General features: G+C 61.8%; 2 protein-coding genes across 10 annotated transcripts; one reads left to right on the forward strand and one right to left on the reverse strand.

The window, feature by feature from the left end:
- The first annotated feature begins 33 nt into the window (after positions 1–33).
- Positions 34–15,621, forward strand: MROH6 (maestro heat like repeat family member 6). Of its 7 annotated transcripts, none has more exons than XM_032467685.1 (19): positions 38–2,000; positions 2,168–2,320; positions 2,488–2,642; positions 3,238–3,355; positions 3,551–3,735; positions 3,822–3,959; positions 4,073–4,187; positions 4,295–4,438; positions 4,508–4,681; positions 4,865–5,032; positions 5,282–5,401; positions 5,626–5,728; positions 5,839–5,904; positions 6,051–8,953; positions 9,040–9,120; positions 9,554–11,406; positions 11,650–11,792; positions 12,222–12,305; positions 12,798–15,621. In XM_032467685.1, the coding sequence occupies exons 1-14, from the start codon at positions 1,755–1,757 to the stop codon at positions 6,296–6,298; spliced, it is 2,133 nt and encodes a 710-aa protein (XP_032323576.1). In that variant the 5' UTR covers positions 38–1,754; the 3' UTR covers positions 6,299–8,953; positions 9,040–9,120; positions 9,554–11,406; positions 11,650–11,792; positions 12,222–12,305; positions 12,798–15,621. The 7 variants fall into 7 exon arrangements, with proteins under 7 accessions (XP_032323578.1, XP_032323576.1, XP_032323577.1 ...); XM_032467686.1 differs by having other exon boundaries at positions 9,586–11,406; XM_032467683.1 differs by having other exon boundaries at positions 6,051–9,120.
- GSDMD (gasdermin D) lies at positions 10,278–13,533 on the reverse strand. 3 transcript variants are annotated; one of them, XM_032467689.1, is made up of 10 exons: positions 13,280–13,533; positions 12,910–13,102; positions 12,132–12,300; positions 11,891–11,993; positions 11,603–11,659; positions 11,334–11,402; positions 11,028–11,203; positions 10,798–10,939; positions 10,632–10,705; positions 10,278–10,550 (listed from the first exon to the last, which is right to left on the reverse strand). In XM_032467689.1, exons 1-10 carry the CDS (start codon positions 13,494–13,496, stop codon positions 10,311–10,313), a joined length of 1,440 nt encoding a protein of 479 aa, XP_032323580.1. In that variant the 5' UTR covers positions 13,497–13,533; the 3' UTR covers positions 10,278–10,310. The 3 variants fall into 3 exon arrangements, with proteins under 3 accessions (XP_032323580.1, XP_032323582.1, XP_032323581.1); XM_032467691.1 differs by lacking the exons at positions 10,632–10,705; positions 11,891–11,993 and having other exon boundaries at positions 12,132–12,221; positions 12,273–12,300; XM_032467690.1 differs by lacking the exons at positions 10,632–10,705; positions 11,891–11,993.
- Positions 15,622–20,320: the final 4,699 nt, after the last annotated feature.

Genomic DNA, 20,320 nt, shown 5'->3' on the forward strand with positions numbered 1-20,320 from the left:
TGTCATGTGTCGTGTCTTCACCCAGCCTGCCACTCACTGGACCCCCAGGGCCTCCCGGGGTGGGCTGGAGTCAGGGATCAGCGTGAGGGCTCGTGCTTCCAGGGGAGATCCCGCCTGGCCCGGGCAGGGAGGCGGCCCTGTGCCGAGGCCTGAGGGTGGTGAGGAGGTAGGCTAAGGGCAGGGAGTGTCTGAGGCCTGGGGAGCTGGGAAAGGGCAGGGCTGTGGGGAAGGGAGGCCTCTGGTGCCCAGCTGGGAGCTGGGGGTGTTACCATGGAAGGCCTCTCCCTGCTGGAGGCTCGAGAAGGGGCACCTCGGGGTGGGGCTAGAGTGCCAGATACAGGAGCTCCAGCATTCCTGTGACCATGCGCTGCCAAAGGCACTGTCCTCAGGCAGGCTCTGTGGGGCACCTTGAGCTTCCCAAGCCAGAGAGCAGCCTGGTGTCACCTGCCACTGCTGCTGCCAGCCCTGCAGGACCCTGCCACTGGGGACCCCCGTGGCCCTGCGCCCCACCCATCTGGCTCCCTCCTGGCCTTGGCATCCTGTCATGATGCCGACCAGCCTGGGCCTTGGGGACCCGGCTCCTCGGAAGGGAGAGGAGCGGGTCCGGGCCTGCGCTAGAGCCAGTGAAGAAGTTGAGGGGACAGAGAGCTGCTCAGCTCTGTGCAGGCAGGCTAGTCAGGTCTCCAGAGGGGCCACTCAAGAGAGCGGTCTAGGGCTCTGCGGACGCGAGGGCGGGGCCCGGGCCTGGCCTGTCCAGGCCTTGAAGCAGGTGTGGGTGTGGAGGTGCTGACTCCAGGGCGCTTCCCACAGCACCGCCGCCTGCCGAGGTATTTGGCCAGACCAGCTCTTCTGGCTCCCCTGCCCAGGCTGGGCAGTGCCCCTGAGTTGCTGGGTGACAGTGATGGTGGGAATTTAGGGCAGAGGCCCAGTCAGGCCATCCCTGGGGGACAGGTGGTTGGAGGAAGATACAAACACACAGACACACAACAGAACATACACTGGCCCCAGGTACCCACGGGTCACCACTTCTCAGCTCTGCACTTCCTTGGTGCCGGGACCCAGAGCACCTCCCCCCTCCAGCGATGGCGGTCACCTGCAAGGACACCTGAAGGCACAGACAGGGCAGCTCCTCTTGCCTCTGGCTCCACCCCAGGGCTGCCCCAAGCTCAGAGGTGTGGGCAGCTCTCTGAATTACCCCCATTCCCAGAATGGCTGGGTCGGAATGCAGAGGGGACAGCCCAGGCCCAGCCTGGGCTGAATCAGGTGAAGCCTCAGCTCAGGGCTAGGCCCAGCGTTCTGGACCCTGCCAGGGTCTCTTCAGGGCTGTCCACACCTTCCCCAAGGTCTGCCTAGAGGAGGCAGAGATCACGGACAAGGACCCTTCTCTCCCCTTGCAGACCCACTGTCTCCCAGGGACCTTCCCTCTTCCCCAGGGCCTGGGGGCAGAGTCAGACCCCAGGCGCTCAGTCTTCTCACCCCAGATGCTGGCCACTCACCTCCAGCAGCCCAGGCAGGAGGGCCTTTCATAAGCCCCCAGCAGGCACCACTCCTGGGGACACCTCTGTGTGGCTCCCCAACCCCCACCCCCATGCATACACACACACACGCACGCACGCACGCGCCACCACGCCTGTTCTTGGTCCCGCCTGCCTGGGACATGCTTCTAGGTCAGGCCTGGGCATGACTTCCTGGGAGGACTGGTGGCAGGTGCTACAGGCTGGGCCTGGCTGAGAGGCTCAGCGTGTGTGGCAGCCATGGCTGGGGGCATGTGGGGCCGGCCCCGGGGGGCCCCTGTGGGGGCTCTAACCTTGACAGCTCTGGCCGAAGGGATCCGGGCCAGGCAGGGGCAGCCCCCGGGACCCCCTTCCACAAGCCCTCAACCTGAATCTGAGCTTGAATCTGAAGTGGAGCCCCAGAGGGCAGCAGCCAGCCCCACAGCTGGCAGTGAGCCCTTTTCCCGGCCCCCAGCCCAGGAGCCAGCCCCAGCGATACCCCATCAGGTGAGCAGGAGGATGCCTGGGGGTCAGGGGAGATAAAGTGGAGGGAACAGTGGAACAAACAGAACAACAGAAAGGCACAGAGGCTTTGTTTAGAGCGGGGAGGGGTGGGGAGGAAGAGAGTGGGAGAGGCAAGGGGTCTTCATACACCCCCTCACCCCCAACCCCAGACTCCCCAGAGTTCCTGGGAGGATGGGGCCCTTGAAGACCTGGCGTTGTACGCAGCTGCCTGCCTGGAAGATGCTGGTTTTGCGGGGACCCAGGCAACAGCCCTCACTCTGTCCTCAGTCCTGGAGGCCCAGGGGGAGCAGTTGGAGGACCAGGTTAGCCCCCATCCCGTCCCTGCCCCAGAGTCTCCTGCCCGTTGGCCTCCAAGTTTGGGGGTTGGAGCAAGCAGCCCCCTTCGGGTCACACCTGCTTGGGGGGGATTCAGAGGGTAATAGACAGGGGTCAGAAGGCCTGACTGCTGCCGTTCACCCCTCCTCGCCAGGTTCGTGGTCTGGTGCGTGGGCTGCTGGCACAGGTGCCCAGCCTGGCAGAGGGGATGCGCCGGCGGGTAGTCCTGCGGGTGCTGAGCGCACTTGCCCTGGAGCATCCTCGGGACGTGGTGTGTGCACTGCTGCCATGCTCTCTGCGCCCGGACGGGTAACCTGCCCTGCCCCAACGCACCACTTCCCCGCTGCCCCCATGCAGCTTCCTTCCCCTTTCCGGCTTGGTGGCAGAGTCTGGCCCAGGGTGGGTCAGGTGGTGGCGCGGGCAGAGCCTTCTAATTCCGTCCCTTCCAATCCTGCCTCTCACCTCCCACCTTGGGTCCTCAGAGCTGGGCTCCTGGCCTGGGGCCTGCCTTCTCTCTCCAGGTCTCTCTTGGAGCCCAGCCTGGGGAGGGCGCTCCAAGGCCAAGTGAGCAAGCCAGGTGGTTTCTACACCCCAGCACCCCTGGCTCTTTGGCTAATCTGCCCCAGGAGAAGTTATCTTTGGTTTTATTCTCTATGGTGATTGTTCCTAATACCAGGTTTGTTTCATTGTTGCTGGCCCAACAGGGTTCTGAGTGGTCCCTGCCAGGCGGCCAATCCCGCGGACCTGGCTGTATTGTGGTCTGCATGGATGCCATTCATTTTGTTTCTCTGGGATTGGTTGGGGGCGGTTTGCCTGCCCCTCCTCCTGCTGGAGTCCTAGTGGCCCTGACCTGGGGACTTCCCACATCCCACCAGGCCCCGTCTCACATGCCCCGTGCCCCCAGGGCGGCGGCCGAGCTGTGGCGCAGCCTGAGCCGGAACCAGCGGGTGAATGGGCAGGTGCTGGTGCAGCTGCTCTGGGCGCTCAAGGGCACGGCCGGACCCCAGCCGGAGGCTCTGGCGGTAGGTGGCTCCAGCCAGCATTGCCGGGGATTCTCCCTGGCTTTGGCCCAGGGGGACAGGAGAGTTGACCCGAGAGGGGTGAGGGCAGCAGGCTCTCAGCTGGGCCATGCCCACCCATAACATCCCTCAAGCGTTGAAGCCTTGTCCTAGTCTGTTTTGCAATGCCTGAGCCAGAGTGGGCTGCTTGTTCTGCAGGCCACTCGCGCCCTTCGGGAGATGCTGGCCGTGTCTGGCTGCGTGGGGGCCACACGGGGCTTCTACCCGCACCTCCTCCTTGTTCTGGTCACACAGCTACATGAGATGGCCCGGGGCACGTGCTCCCCTGACACTCCCAAGGTCTGGGCCCCATCCTACCAAGGGCCACCACACAGCCACGCCAGGTGAGGGTGTGCACCGGGGGAGGCGAGGGCTGGGCCAGTGCCCTCCTGGCCCTCACTGCTCACTTGTCTGCTGCCCCCACCTCCAGCTGCACCGTGGAGGCCTTGAAGGCCCTGCTCACTGGTGACGGCAGCCGCATGGTGGTCACGTGCATGGAGCAGGCTGGTGGCTGGAGAAGACTGGTGGGAGCCCATACGCACCTGGAGGGTGTACTGCTGCTGGCCAGGTGCGGGGCATGAGTGTGGGAGAAGAGGCAAGGGCAGGAGGTGGCCGGGTAGAGGCTTTGGGAGGGGTGAGGCCAGAAGTGGAGGGAGAGCTCCCATTTCTGCCCAATCACAGTGCCATGGTGGCCCATGCCGACCACCACCTGCGAGGCCTGTTCGCAGACCTGCTGCCCCGGCTGCACAGCACGGACGATGCCCAGCGCCTCACAGCTATGGCCTTCTTCACTGGGGTGAGCTTGCCCCCAAGAGGGGTGGTTGGTGTGACTGGGGACTCATCCCCTGTGCAGCCCGGCCTGACCGGCATCGCCAGCGCGCTGACCCTGTGTGCTCCGCCCAGCTGCTACAGAGCCAGCCCACCGCCCGGCTCCTGCGGGAGGAGGTCATCCTGAAGCGGCTCTGCACCTGGCAGGGCGACCCCGAGCCCACCGTGCGCTGGCTGGGCCTGCTGGGCCTTGGCCACCTGGCGCTGAACCGCCGGAAGGTGAGGGGCAGGACTGGGTGAGGGGGGTGGGGGCTGTGAGGGGCCGACCACGAGTCCTTGTCTCCGCAGGTGCGTCACATGAGCACACTGCTGCCCGCGCTCCTGGTCACCCTGGGCGAGGGTGACACACGGCTCGTGGGCGCTGCGCTGGGGGTGCTGCGGAGGGTTCTGCTGCGGCCGCAGGCGCCAGTGCGCCTCCTGAGCGCAGAGCTGGGGCCACGTCTCCCACCGCTTCTGGATGACGTGAGCCCCGCCCCGCCCTCCAGCCCCGTCCCCCGCTGTCCCCCGCCTCTTGCCCCAGGATCCCCATCCCACCCCTGGCTCCCGCATTGGCCCCCGTCCTGGCTCCCAGACCGCACCCCCAGACAGCAGCCCTCCTATACCCTCTCCTTGCTTGCCCCACACCGACTGCACCCTCCCCTGCAGGCCCGGGACTCAGTCCGCGCCTCTGCGGTCGGGCTCCTCGGGACGCTGGTGCGGAGGGCCCGGGGCAGGCTGTGGGTGGGGCCCCGAGGCCCCCTGCGCAAGCTGGTGCTGCAGAGTCTCGTGCCGCTGCTGTTGCGCCTGCATGATCCCAGCCGGGACACTGCTGAGGTCAGCTCAGCCTGCCAAGACTGCCCCACTGCTGTCCCCACTAGAACCCCCACCCAGCCCCGCCACAGCTGCCTCTCCAAAGACTTCGGGTCAGGGACTTCCCCATGGAGCACAGGTGCCCGTGTCAAGGTCCCTGGTCTTTCTGGGGCCCCTGCTCTGGGCTCCTCTACTCCGCATCCTGTCCACCCACCCCTGGCTGCCTCCTGCCGCTTTCAGAACGTCTAATCTTGCTCCCTTCCCCTGTTCCAGAGCTCAGAGTGGACCCTGGCCTGCTGTGACCAGGCCCTGCGCTGGGGCCTGCTGGAGGAGATGGTCACTGTGGCCCACTACAACAGCCCTGGGGCCCTAAGCCAGATCTGCCAGCGCCTGGTCAGTAAGGGGAGGACAGTGACAGTGACGGGGTGTGGTCAGCTGCCTACTTGGCCCAGTACACGCCAGGGCCACTCTCCCGAAACTGAGTCTCCCCACCCTTCTGGCCAAGATGGTGGCACCCAGGGGGTCCCTAGGGGGCCTTGGCCCCTTAACTCACTTTGCAGCCGCCTTTCTATGCAGAACTGGCCCTCTCATCCTGCCACGACCCCTTCTGTCCCCAGGTTCAGTGGTACCCAAGCCACGTGCCCGGCTTCCTGAGCCAGACCCAGGGCTACCTGCGGAGCCCACAGGACCGCCTGCGCCGGGCAGCTGCCGTGCTCATAGGTGAGGCAGCCCTGGTCACACTGTCCTTTGCACCCAAGGCTCTGGGAGCTGGGCCAGCCCCTCCCTGCTGTGGGCGTGGGGCCAGCACTCAGGGGTTTGCTTTGGTCCAGGCTTCTTGGTCCATCACTCGAGCCTCAGCTGCGTCAACCAGGACCTACTGGACTCCCTGTTCCAGGGTAAGGACCCGACTCACCAGGGAGTGGGGTCCCAGAGAGGTGATGGGTACTAGAGTGGAGTGGATGGGAAAGGACAGGTGGACGGCTGGGGACCTGCAGCTGTCCTGAGAGCCCTCCCTGCCACATGAACCTCCCTGTCCCCGCAGACTTGGGGCAGCTGCAGAGTGACCCTGAGCCCTCTGTGGTGGCAGCAGCACAAGTGTCCTGCCAGCAGGTGGCACTACTGGCCCGAACACAGCACTGTCCCCACTGCTGGCGCCTCCTTGGCCTCCTGCGCCTACCCCACCTTGGCCAGCACCACGCCCACCCTGCCCGGCTCCCACCAGTCTACGAAGACAGCCCATTCCAGCACTGGAGCCTGGCTGGCCACTGGGACTGCTCAGGACCAGGCTGAGTCTGACCTGCCTGCCCTCCAGGTGGGAGTCAGGGGTCTGAGTGGGGCGCCCCACCACTCTGTGGCCAGTCTGGGCAGGGCCAGTTCTGCGGAAGAGGTCTCCCTTGAGGGGCACCCGGGCTTGGTGCTGGACACCGATACCTGCCTTTGGAGCTGCCCGAGGCCTGCTGCACACAAAGAGCCCTCTCCAGGAGTGCCCCACCGTGACAGCCATGGGGCCTGGAGGGAGCCCATGTGCCTTCTGCCCGAGCACCAATTCACTCTCAGCCTCTCACTTCTTACACACCTGGGTCCGCCTGTCCCCCTCAGGCATATGGCTCTCCAAGCCCCTTGGAGTGTGCCCTGCCCATGGCACCTGGCCTCCCAAGCCAGACTCTGGTGGGGGACAGTGTGAAGCGGGCACAGCCCTCCTCCGGGGCCTCTACCTGTCGGGCCCTCCTGGCCACCACAGCAGCCCAGCACCCTCCATCGTATGCTCCACTCCCTGCTGGCCATGCCCTGGCCTGAGGTTCTCAGGCTCCTGGCCACATCCTCGCTGCTCAAGAAGCTTTGGTCTGTCCACACCTGCTGCCCCACAGCCTGGTCCCACTCCACCCGCCCACCATGGTGTCAGACCGCCCCCTGGACCTTCTCCGGATCATGTCCCCTGACCTCCCCACTGGACAGCACAGGCCCGAGATGATGCCTGCAGGTCCAGGTGTGAGGCAGCCGCATCCACAGCCCACCGGGCTGAGCCCTCGCCTCGGTGCCCCAGCGCCTGGCTCAGGGTTGAATGAGAAAGGCAGGACTGGACGTTCGGGGAAGAGGCCCCTCTAGGAGTGTCTGAAGCTGTGACTAGGCCCCTCCAGGCCCTGCCAAGTGGCTTCCTCCACCGGGAGTATCCACCTTGAGGTGTCCTCCTGCCCTCCCAGGGCCCCCCAGAGCTGCTTCCTCAGAGAAGGAGGCCTCGACTCACACAGCCTCTTGGAGGCTGGGGCTCTGTCCATCCCCATGGAGAGAGTTTAAAATAAACGCACGGGTCAGAAGGCTCAGCATCTGTCTGTGGCCTGGTTCTGGGCCGAGGCTGTGGTGCTGGTGTGCTGGGCCTGGTCCAGGACCGGGCTGCGGCCAAGGTGACAGACAAGGCATTATGTGGCCAGGAGCAGGGGGCAGCCCGGGGGTGGGCGCAGAAGTCAGGCAGCTTCACCCTGAGACGAGAGGTTACTCTGTGGTCCAGTGTGTGGAGCCAGCGGGGTCAGAGCTCAGCAGAGGGGTCTGGGGTCTCTTCGTTGGCTGGGCATCCCCAGGCTGGGGAGGCTTAGGCCAAAGGCACTTGTCTGTGTGAAGCCAGAGGTACGGTTTGCTGTATCAGTCCAGATCCTCCAGAGCAGCTGCCAGAGCTGGACTGAACTACAGGAAATATATTGGGGTCATGCTGGAGAGGCCAGGAGGCCAGCAGACCCCTGAGGGAAGGAGAGGGGGAGGGGGAAGGGAGGGTGGTGGTGTTCGGGGACACGGCAAGCTGGTGTCGCGGGTGGTAAGAGAATTTACCAAAGACAAAGAAGAGTTTGAGAGACAAGGAAGAAGTGGAAATGGGCACAACAGCTGGGCGACAGCGGGCCATGTGGACAGCGATCGGAGCTCGCATGCCCCGGCGTAGACGTGTGGGGGCTTACGTCAGGGACAGGGTTGTGCGCACAAGGGGGTGCTGCTTGCGCAGCTGGGGCACAGGCACCGACTGGCGACTAGTGAGGCTCGGCGGGGGCTGTTCTAAGTCACGGGGTTTATGACTCTGGTAAGGGCAGGGTGTGCAGTGAGGCCTCCTGCGCCCACCCCACCTCAGCCGGCACCACGCCCGCCCTGCCCGGCTCCCTCCAGTCTATGGAGAGCCCATTCTAGCACCAGGGCTGGCCCGCGCAGGTACTGTGAGACTAGCGGTTTCTAGGGGCGGTTAGTTTGGCCAGGGCGCACACACGTCAGGGAAAAAAATGCTCTTTATCTTTTTATGAAGGAATGTAGGCACATGGAGCATCCAGGAGTGGGGGTTAAGGACTTCAAGAACGCCAGCCTGCCCCACAGGTGGGCGTGTCCTCGGGGTTTCTCAAGCCAGTCACTCATCAGGGAGGCACCAGCTCCCAGGCCTGTGGGCCCCTGGCAGGGCTGGATCCCCTCCTCAGCTCCCATCACTGCAGGCAGGTCTGTGAGCAGCATCCTCACAGCCGCCTGACTTGGTCTGGGCCCGGGGCTGGGCTCAGCAGGACCCTGGGTGGGCATTTGATGCCTGCTTCTCCCACCAAGCACACACTTGTCCGACCACAGCATGGCGGGGCAGGCTGGTGGCAAACCCCACAGTGATGCTCACCTGGACGGAGAGCCCAGCTCAGACGGAGGTCTGGGCAGACAGCGCCCTACCTCTTCTCACGCCACCTCCACCCTGTAGCAGGCCGTTTGGAGTACAGGCTGTCTCCTGAACGATGCATCTGCCTGCATGTGGTCATGTGTCCACCTGCCTTGCTATGCCGCTCGCCCAGTAGCGGGAAGCCCTGCCAGACTCCGCGCCTGCCGTGTGTGAGGTTCCCTGTAAAGCCTGTTGCTTTGTCCTAGGAGTGCCACCCTTCCTGGGGATTTGCCGGCTGGAGTCCAGGTGGAGCAGCGATGCCATAGCCCTGTTCCCAGGTGAGTACTTCTGGTCTGTGAATGTCCAGGCTGCCCAGGTCCCTCGGATCTGCCTGCTAAGAGCCCATCTCCCCACACGGGGCCAGGACTGGGAGCACTAGGATCGGGGTGCACTCTTTTCCGCATGATGCCCTCCTGCCTGGATCTTGATGCTCAGATATTCTCAGGTGAGCTACGCCACTGGAGACCTCAGGGCACTGGTGGTCCTAGAACCTGAGTGCTGACGGTCAGACTCTCCAAAGGGGGCCTGGCAGGGCCCAGGACTTAAGTCACTGCCTGGCCTTGAGGGTAGAGTCTCAGGGCCAAGAAGCGGCTTTCCCGCTCCTGCTTACGTAGTGCTTCCCAGAACCTAAGCCGTTCCAGTCCTGTCCACCTTGCTTTTGCCTTTCAAGTTCCCCTAACAAGGTTCCCCAGGGAGCAGCATGGCCCTGGTGAACACAAGAAGGCCTGAGAGGCATCCAGCGTCTCCCTTCACCGTGGGAGGGGTCGGTTTCCAGGGGGTTTCTGTACCTAGATCCGGGATGTTTGGGGTGCATGCTTCTGTTTGTTAATTTCACTGTTGGCCTTGACCCAGAGTTTTCTCGGGGGTTAACTTCCCAGCCACAGCCGAAGCGATCACCCCCTCTCTTTAGCCAGTCCTGGACCACAGGCTGTGACCCACAGGAGGCTGCAGTCCTGGATTCCCACTGAGGCCAAGCCCTGCAAGGACTGCAGCTCGGGGACCAGGAGGCCTCTTCTCCAGAGACTCTTACCTCTGAGTTAATGGATTTGGATGAAACACACCCCAAAGGCCAGTTTCTCTGGTTCAGGTCACTTCCCCAGGGCCTCCATGCAGCCCCAAGAGTGCAGGTCCATCTCTTGTCAGCCCACGGGTTCTCATCCCCTTTGCAGCCCCTGCCTCCATCAGCTCTCAAGTTCCTTGAAGCCGAGAGACCCATCCTGGGGGTTGACTTGCTCCACTTCTTTCACAGGCTGGCCTGCGGGGAGGGGCCAGGAGCCTGGCCCCGTGGCTGGTCACCTGATGGTGGCCCGGTCCCAGCACAGGGATGGTTCCCCTGGGCGCCATGATGCAGCAGGAGTGAGCCCACTGGGAGAGATGCCTGCTTTGGACCCCCACGTTCCTCCCTATGCCGTAGGGGCACAGTCCCCACCCCTGCCCCCTACCCCAGATATAGGGCCCTTCAAAAGCTCAGTGAGCCATCTTTCCTTTGTTCAACACATTTATTTACTTTCCCCAACTCCCAGGCCTTGTGGTGAGCTACCCACATGGCTGCGTTGGGCTCCTGGCTGCTGGGTGGGCAGGAGACCTGTCCTGCCAGGACAGCTGTCCCCACGAGCGGGCAGACTGGCAGGCCAGCTAGCAGGGCGGGCTCAGCTTCGACAGCAGGGCGAGGCAGGCGTACAGTGCAGATGTGCAGCATCGGGCTTCCGGCTCCCAGCACACCTGGGGGTCGCCTGCCTGTGGCGCTAGGCCGCACTCCTCTAGCAGGACCCAGGAGGGTGCCTCTGCGCCCCAGCTGCTCCCCAGGAGCTCGGGTGGCAGGGACACAGCCCTGCGCTCCTGCCACGGGGAACTCTGCTCCAAAAGGCTCCGCACCTGGCAGGACAGGATAGGAGGTGGTAAGTGGGGGCTCCAGGCATCTAGCCCAGCCCTTCCCTTCAACCCAGGCCCTCTCACCAGCCTGAACACCTCAGACAGGGCCCCCATCTCCAGCACCTCAGCCAGAAGCACATGCTGGGTTTCACTCAGCACTGGGGAGAGACCTTGGGTAAGAGGCGGGTCTGGGAGTCCCGGCTGGATAAGCCCATACCCCTGCCCGCCGGCCCACCCCGGGGCTTCTCACCAGCCAGAGCTCCCAGCAGGTAGGAGACGGGGCCGGCAAGTTCCTCTTCCAGCTGTCTGGAGGGGAGCACCAGGCACTCGAGGATGGCGCCCACTGGACCGTCCTGAGGCTCCACCTGCCCGCCGCAGAGGCCCCGCTCCAGCTGGGGACACAGGCGGGGCCGCTAAGCGGGCCTGAAGGGCACAGGCACCCGCCCCACCCAGCCCGCCCGCCCCACGCAGCCCGCTCACCAGCTCCTCCAGGGCTTCCAGGGCGTGCTCATCCTGCAGCACCTGCCCCAGGCCCCCCAGCAGCTGCCCACATGGCTCCTCGGACAAGCCCTCCAGACCTGCGGCCCAGACCCCCACCTCCAACTGCAGGCCCTGGAAGTCCTCAGTGGTCTCCAACTGGTCCTCCATGAGCCCGTCTGTGGGGACAGGGCTGCCATCACCCAGGTGCCCACATGGCCCTGGGGAGCCCTGGTCAGGAAGGGCAGACCCCAAGGGGCAGAAGGGGAGCCCACCAGGGGCCCCAGAGGTGGTCAAGAAGGTACTGACCTGACAGGAACTTGCGTTGGTCGGAGATGCGGAGGGACGGCTCTGGCTGGCTGCCTGGACCCGTGCGGCCTGGGTGAGGCAGAACTGGTCACCTCCCTGGGGCCCTCACAGCTTGTCGCCGCCACCCAACACTGGCCGCCCAGGGCCGCGGGAGGAGGCTGATGCAGGCTGTTCAGCCCATCGCCTGTGCCCGTGTGTGGGGGGTGGGTGTCTGCGCTGTGCTGGGCAGGAGAATGCCTCACCCCACTGCCCAGGTCCATGGGCCTCACCTGCCTGCAGTGGCCCGCTGAAGGTCCTCTGCTTCTTGTTCGGGAAGAGGAGGATGTCTGGCAGCCAGGCAGGAGCAGAGACGAGGGAGGCAGTTTGATGGAGCCACGCAGTTCCCCCACTGTGCCCCACCCTCCACATGCCGGAGCAAGGGACCCTTGGCCACCCCAACCCGTGAAGCTGTGCAACCAGGTGCCTGCAGCAACCCCAGCTGATGGGTGGCTCCTCCAGGCCTCCTTGCCCTCTGCCATGGAGTCTGGGCCCCAGAAGTCACCCTGCTCCCAGCTCACCCCAGTCAGGGTCAATAATTAGCTGGGCCACCCGGAACGCAAGGATGGTGCCCGAGGGGATGGTGACCGTCTTCTTCCGGCTCATGTGGCCCTGGCCCTTGCCCTGAGGGATGGATACCGGCTCAGAACTGGGCTCTGGGTTGTGGGGTGATGGGATGCTGGTGGCAGCGACATGCCTGTCCACCCGGGGACACTGCCCTTCTCCCTGACACACGCCCACTGCAGGGCCCAGGCCACCCACCTGCAAACAGATGGCTCCAGGCAGTGCAAACTGGCCCGAGCCCTCCTGCTTGTGGGTCTGGGTGATCTCCACCTCCTTCTGCATCTGCAGCACCTCGGTCACCACGAACACGTCATCCCCACGGTGCCGCAGCTGCTGCAGGATTTTGTGCTCGGGCTTCCGCAGGCGCCTATGGTGAGCGAGCCAGTGGGGAGCTCACAGTGGGGCAGCCTGCCCTCCTGCCCCTGCCACCGGACCGGCTCCCTCCCCAGACCTCAGCCTTTGTGCCTGTGGAGCGGGTGACATGTCTGCCTAGGCATGGGACACCCATCATTCTTCCCTCAGTCCTCCTGACAGTGTTCGTGGGTGGGTAGGGGTGCAGGAAGAAGGGACAAGGTCCAACAGGGATGGGCGGATGCCTGCAGGCCCCCTGGAGGCTCCCACGCCTTTGCTGGCTGCCCACTGGCTGCTCTCTCGCTTCCGCCCCCCGGATCCAAATTTCACGTCTCCACTCTGAGATAATGGTCCTCCTCACCAGCATCCTTGTGTCTGTCCCATCCCAGCAGCCCAGCTTCCCTGCAGCAGGACCCTGTCTAACCCTAGACCCCCCGGGCCCTGCCTGGCCCCCCTGGCCCACAGGACGGAGGCCCCCTTGACCTCTGTGCTTCCTTCTCCGCCTGGTCCCAGCATGTTCCTGCCTCTGGGACTTCCTTCAAATTGTGCTGACCTCAGCCTGGCACAGACACCCTGTGACTTCTGATGTCCCAAGGTCATGACGCAGAGGCTGCTCAGGGCTCACCTCTCTCGGCGCATGGCTTCCCAGGTGCTGGGGGCCACTCGCAGCATGCACACATTCACTGAGGCACTGGAGCTGCTGGACCCCGCGGCCTTGCCTGAGATCTTCCCCTGTCCTGGGACCGCTAGCTTCACACTGCCCTTCAGCTGCCCGTCCATAGTCTCGTGGAAGTGGAAGGGGCCGTCCTGCTCCACAGCTAGAGCGAGACCAGAGCTGAGGCCCCATCCAGCTGCTGCCTGTCCTGCCTGGGCCAAGGGACCTTTGGAAAGGGCCTGCCCTCTGAAAGCAGAGCGCCCAGAGGCCCGGAGCAGGTGGCAGCCGGCCCACCCACGCCCCTCCCACCTTTGGCTCTGACTCAGTGCTAGGTGGGTACCTGGCTCCGGGGCATCAGGCTCCAGGATGTCCCTGAGGGACAAGCTGACACATTTGTAGCGCGGTCTCCAGAACCATGAACTCGAGGGCCTCCTGCCCAAAAGGCAGTAGGGCTGAAAGCCGGCGGAGCTCCACAGGCTGTTCACTGGGGTTAGCTCCTGACTGTGGTCCAGCTCCTGGACCACGCTCTTGACCACCCTCTCAAAGGCGGATGCCATGCTCCTGAGGCGGGCAGGTGAGTCAGGCCTCGCACACACAGGGCTGGAAGGGGGGAAGCAGGTACTTGGATGTCTCCAGAGATGGGGAACTCTCTCCCTCCAAGGCGATTCTGCGTGGTAAGGCTCTGACTGGCAGAAAGCTCTTGCCCCTGGCTACTACCCAACACAGAAAGAAACAGCGTGGACCCTGTCACCCACTGGTCCACCTGTCCGAGGGGCCATGAGCACCTCCAAGCTGGGACGTCATTCACAGCCCTCAGTGGGGCTCAGGCCATGCATACCACCTATTCTGTGACCAGAGTGCCCACACGAAGCCCAAGAAAATCCTGGAACTCTGAGGGTGGGGGTGGGGTGGGGCCACCCTCGGCCACCCACTGAAGCCTCCATCACTGTGTCACCTCAACAAGGCCTAGGGCTGCTCGTGGAAAGCAGCCCTAGAGGAACGGCAAGGCGAGGCGGGAGCCTGCAGCAGCTGTCTCTCTGGCTGAGGTGCTCAGAGGTCTGGGAAGAAGGAGAAGCCACCAGTTCTTGGGCATTCGGCACAGGGGCCCCAGCAACGCCCAGCCATGGTGTCCTCAGCTCCTAGGCGTGTCCTCTATGGCTTCCTCTGTGCCCTGAGCTCCGCAATCCCCTGGTCTAAAGCTGAGTCCACAGGAGTCTGAGGCCAAGGTGGGCCTGACCCAAGACAGATCTGGGTTCCAGGCACAGCAGTCAGCCCTTATGAAGCCTCTGAGCCTCGGTGCTGGTCTGAAATCTGAATGGGCCAAGGGGCACCTGAGGGGCCTACCTGGAGTAAAGCCTAAACCAGCCAGGCTGGGGAGGGAGTCCCCCTTTCCAGAGGCCTACTTCCCCAAGCCAGTTTGGGATTATAGGAGTCCTTGGGGGCTTGAGGAAACCCTGGGCGGGTGCCGGGACCAGGTCACCTCCCAGAAGGGCAGGCCTCCCCCACCCAGCGCTAGCGGAGCCCAGCCGGCCTGGCAGCGGAGTGCAAGTGTAGGTAGGGCGCGGGGGCAGCTCACCCTGACTGTTGCGCCCAGGCTCCACTCCCACAGCGCTGAAGCCGGTGTCCTGACGGCTCTGCCCTGGAGCCGCCTGCACAGCAAGCTCACGGCCTGGAGATTACCAGACTCAAGAGTGAAAGCAGCCTGGTGCAGCGACGACGTTCCGGGAAACGCCCCTTCGTGCCGCCCCCGCGTTGGCGGGAGAGGGGAAGGCGGGCTCGCGCCCCACCTAACACTGCCTCCAATGGCTTGGAATGTTTCCCATCTTTCTCTCCTAAAAGTCTGGGCCACAGCAAGGGTCTGAATACACATTTCTCCAAAGAAAATGTACAAATGGCCAGCGAGCACACAAAAAGATGCTCACATCCTTAGCTGTCAGGGACATGCAGATCAGACCACAATGAGATGCCTGTCATGCCCAACAGGGTAACTGTAATGTAAAAGAGAGGTAGCAAGGGTCGGGGAAGATGTGGAGAAATCGGAGCCCTCAGACACTGCTGGGGGATGTAAAATGGTGCAGCTGCCCTGGAAAACAGTCCAGCAGTTCCTCAAAAAGTTAAACAGAGAATTACTTTAGGTCCCATCCATCCCACTGCCAGAGGTGTACCCGAGGGAAAGCAAAACACACATTCACGTGAAAACCTGCACGTGAACGTTCACACAACGTTCTTAGGAGCCAAAGTGTGGAAGCACTGCAGCACCCACCTGCACACAGAAGCACGAGTCAGCGAGACGTGGTGGACTCCTCCACCGGAACGCTCCCGGTGGGGTGGCGCTCAGCCACGGAAGGAAGGAAGTCCTGAAACACGGTACAGTGGAGACGAACCTCGGAACACTGCTACGTGAGAGAAGCCAGGCACAGAAGATCTTACAGGAGTCACGTACGTGGAATGTTCAGAACAGGCAAAGCACAGGAACTGAAAACAGATTAGTAGTTACCAGGGGCCAGGGGAAGGGGAACAGGGCATGACGCGGTCTCCTTCAGGGTGATGGAAATGTTCTAAAATGGATTGTGGCAATGGTTGCACAACTCTGAACATGCTAAAACCCGCAGAGTTTTACACTTTTAATGGGTGAACTACTGGGGATGGGAATTATAACTCAATAAACCTGTTATCTTGAAACCCTGGGGCCAAGTAACAACGTCCAGGCCCGTCTCAGGGGCTCAGTGCCCTTACTGTCCTGGGCCGCGGGCCGGTCACGTCCAGTGCAAGGCAGCCAGGAGCCCACGCCCCTTCTTCCCCGCTGCTCCACTGCCACATCCTGTCTCTGGGCCCCATGAGACAGGAGCCACACCAGGGAGCTCATCCTGCAGGCTCTGCCACACGCACTGCCTTGTGCGGTGAGTGTGTAACAGCGCCCGGTGCCACGTGCTCTTCCAAACAAGGGCTCTGGCGAACCAGACAAGGCCTCGCCAGGTAGGGCAGCGGCCCTGATGCCAGTGCAGGGAAGATGATTTCCTGTGGGGTGTGTTCTGGAATGTTGCAGCTGCAAATAAGTGGAAATGCAGATTCAAACAGGAAGGAATCATTCCGTGAAAAGTGGAAGCATGGAACTGGTTGTGTGCTTGGCAGACACAGGCAGGCACCATCCATGGTGGGGGGTGGGGGTGTGGGCAGGGTTGCTCCAGTGCCTGCCTGGGGTCTTGGAGGCCTTTTCTCTCTGCTCCAGGAGGCTGGAGCACAGACCTGTGAGCTCTGCTTGCTGAGGGTCTGGGACACGGGGCCCTCACCCAACTCGGTGTGGGGCTCCCAGCTCCCACCCAGGCCCTGGGCCCACATGCTTATGTGAGCAGGGTGTCCTGCTGGCGGCAGCAGGAGGGCCAGGAGACCAAGGCTGAGTGTGTGTGTGTCTGCGTTGCCATGTGCACGCGTGTGTGGCTACGTGCTTTCAGGTGAGTGCAGGGGGTGCCGTGTGGCCTATGCTGGGCCCACGTCCTTGATGCTGGAAGGCTCTCCCTTCTCCGGCCCAGCCAAGCTTCTGGAAGGCTGTGCAGCCTCTCTGCTCCTGGGGCCCTTACTGCCACCTCTCTGGTCGGGCAGGTTCCAGGCCAAGGTCAGGAGGTAGCAGCCTCTTCGGTGTGGGATGAACCTGCTGTGGGCTTCCAGCAGGGGTGTGACCAGCCCTGGCTTATTTTTCTAAAAGGCCTTGGCTGCCACGTGAGTGTACGGATGGAGGAGGCGGCGCAGCAGCCCTGGGGGACTGGGCCCGACGCAGAGGTGCCAGGCCGGTGCCGACCACGTCCACGGGAGGGGCAGTGTGGTGGTTGCAGTGGCCATGACAACCAGGGATGGCATGGGACACTGTGCCCACTCAGGCTGAGTGAGGCCTGGAGAGGGCATTGCTGCTGCAGTTCCCGGTTTACACTTTCAGTTCTTTGGCAATAACTAAAACGAGAGGGACCGGGCTGGGTGAGCGGGGGTGTCACTGGGCTCTTGACTCTCCACTGAGGACAGAGGTCAGCCTGAGAAAGCAGGCAGTGCGCTCGCTGGGGAGAAAAGGCAGAAGGAAGGTGGGAGGGGCTGACCCTGCACCCCATCCCTCCCAACCACCATTCACAGGCTTGGGGAGAGCCAGGCCATCTTGAGGGCCAGAGCGTCTGGTGGTATCTTCCTCACAGCCACTCTGTTATAGGGAGGTGGCCGAGGCCTCCCTGGGCAAGGTTTGGGCAGGCCCCAGGTGTCCAGAGCCAGGGAGGACACCATGCCCCTGATGGAGAGCTGTGACCAGGGATGGGGGCCTGGGAGGGGGCTTCTGGCTGTGTGCGGGAAGGAGTCAAGTGCCCTCGAGAGCTCTAAGGAAGAGGAAGCTCCCTGCAATGGGGTGCCTCCACCCACCCAGTGAGGGGCTGGCACCCGGCCAGGCACCGCTGGGAACTGGGCAGTGGCCTGCCAGCCTTTGCCCTGGGAGGAGCAGGTCATTAAGATCCTGGGGATAACCAGGAGAGTGCGGCGGGTGCAAGGAGCACTGGGACGCCTTAGAGGAGATACGAGAACGAACTTAGGGAAAGGAGGGAGGAGGGAGGTAGCTGGGAGCCAGGGAGGGGACAGCAGAGACCAGGACCACATGAGACCGTGGTGAAGGGAAGTCATCAGAGGAACCCACCTATGCTCCATAAGAGGGCCCCATGTTCCCCACCCAGCCCCAGACCATCAGGACACAGGGGCATGCAGGGCCCGGGATCACGCGGGCTTGGCTGGATCTGCGATGGGGATGGTGCAGCCAGGACTGGCTCCACCCTGTGCCCCGCTCCAGTAACAGTTTGCGGGAGGAGGCGGCTCCCAGGATGCCGGGAAGTCGGTGCCCAGGATGCCACACCCTGCACCACCTCCCCCATCCTGCCTGCATTCTGCCCTTGCCCTGCCCGCCCTGCCACCCAGAAGCCCCTGCAGGCGGCGCCCCGGAGCACCCTGTGTGTCAGAGCACCACTCGGCTGGGAGTGAATGCCCAGCTGCGCTGATGAGTGCTGAGTGCGTGTAAGTCCTAGGGGCCCTTTCCTCTGAGGGGTGCGTCCTCAGGAAGAAGGCTGCTTGGGGTAGTGTAGAGAAAAAGAGCAAAAGAGCTGGTGTGGGAGAAGCGGGGTGAGCAAAGGGGGGTGAGGGGGAGTGGAGAAAACGGCCCTGGCAGGGAAGAGAGGGAAAGGCCCTTGAAAACGGCCTTCCAATAACGGGGATGTCTGATCCTCAGCAACTGTGTGCTGCATGTGCAAACGGAAGTCCTTTCTGTGGCCCCAGACCTGCGCCTGGGGAGCCCCTCGGGGAAGAGAGAAGCCTGGCAGAGGGGCAGACTGCAGGGAGCAAGAAGGGAGCCCTCGAGGAGGGACGACCAGGAAGTAGTTGGCCCAGGTTGCCAAGGAGACTGGGGAGGGCGTGGCTATGCTGCCAGACTGGGGATGTGAGACTGACCTGCTCTGTGTTGGTCTCCTCATCCCTAGGACAGAAATGACACCTGAGAGGGTTGTTGTCAAGAGTCACTGCACGAATGTGTGTTAACACCAGAGCGGGGCCTGGCATGCTGTATGGGCTAAAAGCATACTCAATATTTTTGTCCCGTGTATGCAAGAACTCAGAACCTGGTATTTCCGTTCGTAAGGCCTTGCATGTGATTCATTATTTCCTTTGGGGGAATCCCAAAAAGTGCATTTCCTCAAAAGGTATTCAGGGTCTTGGCACATATTGCAAATCGCCCTTCAGGAAGGCTATGCCAACATTCAAAAAGTGAGTAGTGAAGTGAGTCTCCGCCCCCAACACTGTGAAAGCAGACTGTTTTAATCGTTGCCAGCTTGATGGGTGTCAAAGAGTTTTAAGTGTAACTGTCAAGATCAGTTTTAGTGGCTTACCCGTGGCAGCACTTACATGCCATTTAGTTTCACAGCTCCAGGAGACGAATCCACAAACCTTGTCTCCCGTCCGCCACCCCAGGACTGCAGTCCAGGAGCAGAGAGCTTGTAGAGCACCAAAGCCAACAGGTTCAGTGCTACACCCATGTGCTGTTCTAAGAAATCACCCCAAAACTTAGTGGCAGAAACAACATCCACTGGTTTGCTCATAATTCTGTGAGTTTCTTTAAATTATAACACTTAGGCTCATCTCTGCTCCACGTGCTATCACCTGGGTTCACTGACTTTGTGACTAGCTGTAGTGATCATACCCCCCGACCTTCGCTCTGCAGTGATCGTACCCCCTGACCTTCACTCTGCGCGTGTGTGGCCTCATGTGTTTGGCAGATGGCTGACTGTCAAGAGGGTCAGTGGTATTAACTGAGCACATGCTGTCCATCTTCCAGCAGGCCAACCCTGACTCATTCATAAAGGGATGGTTGCAGGATTCTCAGGAGAAGCAAGACAAGCCCAAAGAAGTGCTTTCCAAGACCCCTAGTGGGAAAATGCCATTTCACTCATTCTCTGAGAACTCCCCGACCCCGCCCTCAGAGATGTGCCAAGTCTTCCAAGGCGCAAGGATCTTACACAGTGTTCAGGTGTTAGGGCCGGGCCCATGGCTCACTAGGTCTCACAGCCTGAGTGCAGGGGGCCATTCTATTGACTGGTCTTCCCAGCCTGGTGCCACCGCTGTGGAAGAAGCCCCAGGGTGCCTCCTGATGTATGTGAAGTGGAGTAACACTAACCCCTAGGGCAGGTTCAGGTGCTGATCTGGGAGGCTGCCTGTGGCTGCATCTTCACCTGCAGGAGACACAGTGCACGTGACCCTTTGCCTCATTGCTGGCATATGCTATAAACCTACAGTATGTTTTTATTATTTTTGCTGTAACTATTTGTCTTTTAGAGAAAATAAGAAGTGAGATTTCTTTTAATTACTAACGTATTTCCCATTTCCTGTTCTCTTTCTTCAAGTAGGTGTTTCCGTATTGTACCCTTTCCTTTCACCCTGAAGAATTCCTCTTAACATTTCCTGTTGTTCAGGTCTGTGGCAGACACATTCTGTCCATTTTTTTATTGGGTAAAAATATACAACATATAAGTTGTCATATAAGCATTTTTAAGAGTCCAACTCAATGGCATTAAGTACATTCACAGTGTTGTGCAACTATCACCACTGTTTATTTAGAAAACTTTTTCCTCAAACAGAAACTGTCCCCATTAAGCATTAATTCCCCATTTTTCCTTCCATCAGCCCTTGGTAACCTCTAATCTACTGTCTCTCTGTATATATTTGCCTATTTTAGACATTTCATGTAAGTGGAAGCTTACCATATTTGTCCTTTTGTGATTGGTTCATCTCACTTAGCGTAATGTTTTTGAGGGTCATCCACGCTGTAGCATGGGTCAGTACTACATTCTTTTCAAGGCTAAATCCTGTTCCATTG

This window comes from Camelus ferus, chromosome 25, assembly GCF_009834535.1.
Source record: "Camelus ferus isolate YT-003-E chromosome 25, BCGSAC_Cfer_1.0, whole genome shotgun sequence".
NCBI lineage: Eukaryota > Metazoa > Chordata > Mammalia > Artiodactyla > Camelidae > Camelus > Camelus ferus.

Coding starts and splice junctions, on each gene's coding strand:
- MROH6 (XM_032467681.1), top strand. CDS start 1,755: ATGGCTGGGGGCATGTGGGGCCGGCCCCGGGGGGCCCCTGTGGGGGCT. Junction 4,439..4,507: donor TGGCGCTGAACCGCCGGAAG/GTGAGGGGCAGG, acceptor TTGTCTCCGCAG/GTGCGTCACATGAGCACACT. Junction 5,402..5,625: donor GCCAGATCTGCCAGCGCCTG/GTCAGTAAGGGG, acceptor TTCTGTCCCCAG/GTTCAGTGGTACCCAAGCCA.
- GSDMD (XM_032467689.1), bottom strand. CDS start 13,496: ATGGCATCCGCCTTTGAGAGGGTGGTCAAGAGCGTGGTCCAGGAGCTG. Junction 13,103..13,279: donor GCCTGATGCCCCGGAGCCAG/GTACCCACCTAG, acceptor GTCTCGCTCTAG/CTGTGGAGCAGGACGGCCCC. Junction 10,706..10,797: donor CCTGCTGGGAGCTCTGGCTG/GTGAGAAGCCCC, acceptor GTCTCTCCCCAG/TGCTGAGTGAAACCCAGCAT.